A 7,661-nucleotide genomic window follows, 5' to 3' on the forward strand; every position below is an offset into this window, starting at 1 on the left:
GAACCCACCAATGTGGTGGTGGGGAGTGTGGTCGGCACCTAGTGATTTCCACTTTTAAAGATTGTTGTTGTTGGGTGGCCCTGAGTCGGTTCTGACTCAGCCACCCCAAGTTCACCAGCAGCAAACACTGCCCGGTCCTTAGCCGGCCTCACCATCGTTGCCACGTTTGAGCCACTGTTGCAGCCACTGCGTCAGTCCATGGAGTTTGAAGGTCGTCCTCTTCCTCGTGGATTAACGATTCAAACAAAACCGAAACAAACTCACTGCCATCGAGTTCATGCTGAATCATAGCGACCCTATAGGATCGGGGTGACCTGCTCCTTTGGGTTGCTGAGACTATAATTCCTTACAGAAGTAGGAAGTCCTGTCTCTTCCGCGGAGCGGCTGGTGATTTCGAACCGCTGACCTCGTAGCCTAGGAAATCCTATGGGACTCTATATATTAATTCCTCTGTCCCGTAGGGTTCTTATAGGTCGGAACTAATTGGACAGGCACTCACAAGAAGAAGATTCAAAGATCAGGCAGTCTGGATTAAAAGGGTTGAGCGGCAAAAAAAAAACACCCCAAATTTCTAACAGAGTAGACTCCACGCACAGGTTGCAGTCTGAGGTTGTCAAAAAGCTGCGTCTAATGAATGGAGGGTTTAGAATAGACTAGCCAACCAGAAGTCTGGACTGGTCCTGTGGGCTTATGTGATAGGCTAGCGTTCCTTAAGTCCTTCCTCCCCCAGGTTATGATTGGTCGGGAATCTTGGTGAGTAGCATCGGTAGGCGGAGCTGCGGGGGAATAGGTGCGGAGCGGGACTCTGGGCGGGACCTATGTCTATGGTCTCTGCCAATCACCGGCCGGTCTTAATTGCCGCGCCGCTGAGCTTCTTGGCTAGGTCAAGATGAGCAGGGCCAGGAGGTCCTAGCTGAGCGGAGATGGGCTGAAGTGAGGGGAGTGGGGGCGAGGAAGTAGGAGTCAGGTGGGCAGAAGAGGAAAGTCAGCCGCAGGTGTGCGTGCTAAGACCTGAGCAAGTGAGAAACGCGGTTACCGGAGGCACGAGGAGACACGGCCTGGGAGGCTGTACCGTCTGGGCTGCAGGGAGGTGGCTGGGGATTCTGCATTGAAGGATGGTTCACTAAACAGAGAAGGGCTTGGGTGGGAGGTTGAGCTCGCAGGGAGAGTCCGAAGGAGAGTCCTGACTAAGTACTTATGTACTCCTGTACCTGGACACCGATCGCTGTCTTACAAGAAAATAGAACATTTAGCTTATAAAAAAGTGTCCATTCATCTTAGGGGAGAGGGGAAACCTTGGGAGGGAGACACACTGGTCCTTGCTGAAAATCATAGGACATTTTAAGCAGCAAAACCTCATGGGGTTTAACCTAGACGTTGTCATTACAGGGGTGTCAGGCACCAGTGGGGAGGCCAGGGCGCTGCAGGCAGACTGCGCCTCAGTCCCATTCTGCTGTGGGATCTTGGCCAATCCCCCCCCTCCCTGTGCTCCACCCCCACCCCCCACAGTCCTGCTGCTTTCTCCACAAACTCGCAGCCAGAGAGGCTTCGAGACGTGAAGGAACCTGAGAGAATGAGACAGGGTCTAGGTCAGTGCTTGGCGCATAGTAGGTGCTCGATAGCCAGGGCAGTGCTCCCACTGTGCGGCTGGCTCAGAGCAGAGTAGAGGGCAGCCCAGAGCCACCGCTTATTGGATGGAGTTTCTTTCTGCTTTCGGGGTCAGCCAGCCCGTCAGTGTTTCTAAGCACTATTACACGCCCGGTGCGGACACAGTTGAATCAGACTACCTCGTTCTTGGAGAAAGAATTTAATGGTTTCTTCAGCCTCATCCGGAGAGGCCTGCTGTGTGCTTTGGCAGGGGTGGGGCTGTGGGTGTTGGGGATGGAGTGAGTGTTGCTGGAGAGGAGGGGAGGGGGGCTGCGGGCGCAGCGCTGAGGGTTGGGTAGTCATGAGTCTGCCCAGCCAGGTCAGGCATCTGCATCTGGGAAGAGCAGGAAGCCCGAGAAGATGCTGTTGGCACCATCCATGGCCAGCAGGGAGTTCTTTTCGGTGGCCTGCAGGTACACGGTTTCCCCCCGGTCCAGCTTGAGGACCACGCTGCCCGTGGTGACTTGGAAGGTGTTTTGCACATAGTCGCAGAAAGTGACCACCTTCTTCATCTTATCCCAGCCGCGCACGAGGTTGACGCACAGGTTGCCACGAGAGCTGGCATGGTAGGTGAAGTAGTAAAGGCCCGGCACCTTGCAGGTGAACTTGCCGTTGCGAGGCTCATAGTTGTTGTTCTCGTTGGTGATCATGTGCTCAAAGCGGATGACCTGGTCTCGCCGCAGGGGGCTGTTGAGGTTCCGCTTGGCGGAGAAGGCGATTTTCTGCGTGGCCTTGTAGTCTCCCGATTCACCCTTGGGGCCACGGGCTCCAGGGGGTCCTGGGGTGCCCTTGGGGCCAATAGGGCCCTTGGGGCCAACTTTCCCGGGGTTCCCAGGGATCCCTGGATCCCCTTTCTCTCCAAACTCTCCATGGTCCCCAGCTAGCCCTGGCAGCCCTGGAAAGAGGGAGATAAGAGAAGGGAGAAGATCAGAGGTCACTGAGGCCCACAGGCTGGGAGGCAGGGGAGACTGGCTTGATCCTGCCTCTCTATAGCATCCCATCTGTGCAGAGAGACGGGGAGGCCAGAGAGGGACCTAAGTTCCTTTCTGCTTCAGTTTCTGGAGTCTGTCTGTGATGGACTCGATGCTAAGGAAGTGACACCTCTCCAGGAAAATCCTGGGTCAGCTGCCCTCCTCCTCCCTCCTCCTCAGCTACTCTGGGTGCCCCAGGCTCAGCAGGGATAATAAATTACTATCCCTATTTACTGCCCTGCCCATGGCAGACATCCTTAATCAATCACAGCACTCGCGGCTGAGCCTGGAAGTGGGCCCTTGGCTGCTTCTCAGTACAATACCCCAAAGATGCTACCAACCAGGCTGATGGGACACAAGCTCGAAACCTGCTTTTCAGGACAGCAGCTCAGTGGCAGAGAACATGGGCTCTGGGGACAGGCAGATGCGCTTCTAGTGTCACACCTGCCATTATTAGTTGTCCCTTTGCCAGAAGCACACCCTCTGAGGTTCAGCTTTCTCGTCTGCAGAGTGGGGGTGATGATACTATAAAGTGGGAAGGGGAGGACTGAGTGAGATAGAGTGAGTGGAGTGGTGGCACAAGCTTTGATCAGAGATGGGGGAAACATCTGGCCTGTGGGCCGAATAAAACCCCAAACCCATAGCGGCCCTGTAGGACAGGGTAGAACTGCCCCCATGGGTTTCTGAGACTGTAACTCTTTACAGGAGTAGAGAGCCCCATCTTTCTCCTGAGGTGGTTTTGAACAGCTGATCTTCTGGCTAGCAGCCCAATGCGTACCCACTACACCACCAGGGCTCCTCTAGCCACAGCATTAGGGGAATGAGGTCATTAAATGTTTGACCAGCTATAGCAGGTTACTTTTTAAGTTGATAATTCTAAATGGGCCTCGAGTGATGTGATGAATATCCAAATGGCCCTTGGCAGAGAAAAGGCTCCCCACCCCCAAGTGAGATGAAGGAACCGCATTTTGCGAAGGGCTTTCCTTGGGGGCAGGTTTCACTTGAACTCCACGATAACCCTAAGAAGTATCGTTGTCTTCCTTTTACAGGGGAGGAAGCAGCAAGTCAGAGAGGAGCAGCCACTTACCCTGGGTACCCAGGGCAGTCGGACGTCAACACTGGGGTCTCTCTCCCTATTTCATAGCAAGAAAGCCCTGGTCTGCACTCAGCCTGCACGATGACTGAGCTGCCCGGGCAACCAGTAACCTTTCTGAACAGTTTTCCTTTCTGTAAAATGGGATTCAAAGGTGCCTCCTTGCCAGGGTGTTGTGAGGCTCGCCACGCTGCTGGAGTTATAAGGAGGCTGTCTGCTCCCATGAAGGTTTACAACCGCAAGCTCATGGAAACCCTCCATGAGGTCACTGTGAGTTGGAATGGGCTCAATGGCAGTGGGGTTTTGCTGCCCCAGATGGCATAGTGGTTACCAGTTGGGTTGTGATCTGAAAGGTCGGCAGTTTAAAACCACCAGCAGCTCCGCTGGAGAAAGACGGAGCTTTCTACTCCCATGAAGAGTTACAGTCTTGGAAAGCTAGGCAGTTCTACCCTATCCTATAGGGTCACCACGAGTCAGCCCTGACTCAATGGCAGTGAGTTTGGTTTGGTTTTTGGTTAATGTGGCATAGTGGTTAGTCATTGGGCTGCTAACCTCAAGGTCAGCAGTTCAAAATCACCAGCCACTCTGAGAGAGAAAGACAGGGCTTTCTACTCTTATAAAGTGTTACAGTCTTGGAAACTCACAGGGCAGTTCCACCCTGCCCTAGAAGGTCACCATGAGTCACAATCGATTTGATGGCAGCGAGTGAGCGAATGTGGAGAACTGTGACTGGGGAGGCAGGAGATGGAGCCTTGGTCAGTGGCACTACTGTGTCCCCAAAGCCCACAGTACCTTTCTCTCCCTTTATCCCCGGGACTCCAGGTTTGCCATAGGAGCCTGGTGCTCCAGGGATGCCTGGGATGCCAGGGATGGCTGGGTGGCCGGTGCAGCTGCTCTGGGCCCAGGAGACACCAGATAGACATAGACCCAGGAGCAGCAGCAGCTCCAGGACACCGCCCCACAGCCTCTTCATCTCTGCACTGTCTCAGCTGCTGCCTGCAGGGGGAGAAGATGCGGAAATGCCTGGTAAATGCTCACTCATTGGTCCACATTCATTAGTGTCCTGTGTGCTAATCCCTCTGTAAGTGCTGAAGATTTGGTGATAAATAGAACAGATAGAGAGGGCCCTTGCCCTGGGGATCTGACAGTCCCAGGGGAAGGCCCACCGAAAATCAGTCAACCCCAGAAGAAATGAAGGCTGCTGGGAGGGGGAGTGACTGGCCTGGAATGAGAGGGGACAGCTTTATCCAGGGAGATCCTCTCACCAGAGAAGGTGTGTCCTTAGAGTGGGGGTGGGGGCCAGGTGTCAAGATAGGGTCTCGAAGGCCATAGGACAGGGGCTTAGGATTGTGTTGTTTTGTTCTCAGTCACTGGAGTTTCTAAATTCAGGGTACCTGTGTAGTTGGGGTTAGGTTTGGGGCTGTTGATTGCACAATGGCTGGGTCAAACCCACCAGCCATTCTGTAGGAGAAAAACTAGGCTGGCTGTTCCCGTCCCACACAGACAATGTTGGAAGCCCTGATCGGGTCTCTGTGAGTAGGGAGGGCCTCAGTGGCAGTGAGTTGGGTTGGGTTTGGCTCGGCTCCCGAGGCAGCCACTTGGCATCCTCAGGGCAGCCCTGAGTGGTAGAAGCGATTGTTTTTACCCTGACAAAGATACCGAGATTCAGAGGGGCTCAGGGGCTCAGGGCCATCCAGCAAGGAATGGAGCCAGGACTCAAACTCAGGCTTCCTGGCCCTAAAACCTGTGCCCTTGCCAGCCACACCAGGCCATCCCTGCTAGCTGGATGCTCTCAGGTACCCCCAGGCATTGCTGGCCCTGGCAAGAGGGTGCTGCTGCCCTCCCTGCTTGATCTAAGAGCTTTGGAGGAGTCCAGGGGGCTGTCTCAAGCTGGTCAGCATAGTCTGGCCAGCACCCAGGTGATCATTCCCCTCCGGACAGAAGGAAACTTGAAGTTCAGCCAGCCCCATCCTCCTCGGTAACATCGCTGGCAAAAAGTTCATTCATTCATGGCTTGCACAGCTGCCCGGATGGGCAAGTCACTACCTGCAGAGGCAGCCCATTCTGCTTGGCCCAGGTTCAAGTTCCCCGACCTTCCAGGCCTGGATCAAACTTTTTCTTCTCCAGGGAGCCACCCCAGCTCACCCCTTGCCCCATCGCCATCTCCCTCTCCTGAGCTGCTTCCTGCTCTTAAAACAGGCAGGAGGGTGGTCCCCGCCGCCTCCTGCAATGACTGTGGGAATTCAGGTGCGCCCAGGAGAAGGAGAGAAGCAGGGGGTTCGGAGTCTTGTCGCCGCCAGTGTTGTCAGCCCTCATGCTCCCATGGGCAAGTGAGCTGGGTCTGTTTGCCCATCTTGCAGACGATGACACCAAGGTTCAAAAATTAGAAAGCAGCTTGGCTCAGCCTTTCTCCGGCCTTGCCAGTCCCAGAAGTGGACCAGTGGAAACTCTTCAACCCTGCTGGCTTTGGAGCTGGTTGCTCCAACCACCAGTCCCGCAGTCCGGTCCTGATCAAGTTACGACACATGCCCTCCCCCTGGCTAACAGTTGCCTTGGTACTGTCACCATCACCAGGGCCCCTCAGTTTCTGGGCAGGAGGGAGGGTGGCTGGAGAAGTGAAAAGATGCATGACCTATGGGAGGCTGGGCTCAGGAAGGGGCCCTTTCCCAGGGTGCAGAGCCCTGGCTCGCCTGAGACTTGGATTTTAGTGGAAGCCAGGTGGTGGAGGTAGGGGTGGGAGGAGGGCAAGAGTGGAAAGATCTGAGTTCAAGCCCATTTCAGGGCCCTGGCGAGTCTCAGACTTAAAGCATATCTAGTCTGACCACCCTTGGCTTCCACCAATCCATGAGCACCTTCAGCCTTGCTCCCCAGGCTCTCCCACATGACTGACCCCTCCCCTCCTCCGACTCAACGGAACTTGAACTCCCCCTCTGTTGCTCCCTTGCTGCATAGCCTGCGGGGTCTTCAACTCTCGGAGCCTCTCTGGTGGTTTCTGCTGGCAGGGCTGCCAGAGGGTGGCAGGAGATGCAGGTAAACAGGAGGGGATCCCCGCTGCCTGGCCCCACCCACCTTCCTCATGCAGCTCTACTTGCAAATCTAATGGGTCCCTGGTAAGCTGAGGGAGAGCAGGGAAGTGCTGGATGTGCTGGGCTCAGCAGAGGGGTCCTGGGTTCTCATCTCCCCTGATCTCTGAGCAGCCCAGTGGCTAGATCTGTTAGTCCCAGGCTAAGTGGGGTGTGGTGCACCAGTCCGTAAAGAGGCAGAAGCAGGACTCAGCTTAAGTCTCTGCTTCCCTGAAATCTTCATGCATGTGGCTCTAACTGGTGGCTGCCCCTGCCCCACCACCTAGACCCTCGGTGGCAGCAGTGCCCACCCACCCCTCAGCCCACCCCCACAGAGTCTAATCCTGCAGGCCTGGGAAAGAGCCCAGCCTTCTGCACTGCCAAGGAACACCCAGGGGCTGGCCTTGAGACTCACCACCCTCTGTCTTACTGGCTCTGCTGACCAGACCCCCTGGTACCGTACCCATCCTCACCTGGGGACGCACACTCGCAGTCTCCTGTGATTTTGCAGGGCCAGGCAGCAGTGGGACTGGGAGCCAGGAGACAGGGCTCTCCTTCCGAAGCAGAAGTTCCATTCCCCAGAGGGCCCCCTCCCCGTCACCCCACTCTCACCCCCACTTGCTGTCCGCAGGCAGTTTCAGGTCCCATTTCTGCCACCCCGAGGGCTTTACTGTAAGCCTTCGGTTTCGCCAACTCAGCAGCCCTGGGGAGAACAGGCTGTCCTGGAGCGTGTCTGCTGACCGCATGCACTGCTGCAGGGGATGGGTATGCGGGCTGGCGCCTGAGCACTGGGTCTGGAGCCACAGCCCCTGGTGTGAGTTCAAGCTCTGCTGCTTACCACTTGGATGTTCTCAGCCAAGGGGGCTCCAATTCCCTCTATCAAATGGA

The 7,661-nt window shown here is 55.7% G+C and overlaps 1 protein-coding gene across 1 annotated transcript; it reads right to left on the reverse strand.

The window, feature by feature from the left end:
- Positions 1 to 1,791: 1,791 nt before the first annotated feature.
- C1QB (complement C1q B chain) lies at positions 1,792 to 7,328 on the reverse strand. The gene is made up of 3 exons (XM_004705366.2): positions 7,247 to 7,328; positions 4,504 to 4,707; positions 1,792 to 2,542 (listed from the first exon to the last, which is right to left on the reverse strand). The coding sequence occupies exons 2-3, from the start codon at positions 4,682 to 4,684 to the stop codon at positions 1,968 to 1,970; spliced, it is 756 nt and encodes a 251-aa protein (XP_004705423.1). The 5' UTR covers positions 4,685 to 4,707; positions 7,247 to 7,328; the 3' UTR covers positions 1,792 to 1,967.
- Between the last annotated feature and the right edge of the window lie 333 nt (positions 7,329 to 7,661).

This window comes from Echinops telfairi, unplaced genomic scaffold (genome assembly GCF_000313985.2).
Source record: "Echinops telfairi isolate 266 unplaced genomic scaffold, ASM31398v2 ScPeMD7_7457;HRSCAF=8495, whole genome shotgun sequence".
NCBI lineage: Eukaryota > Metazoa > Chordata > Mammalia > Afrosoricida > Tenrecidae > Echinops > Echinops telfairi.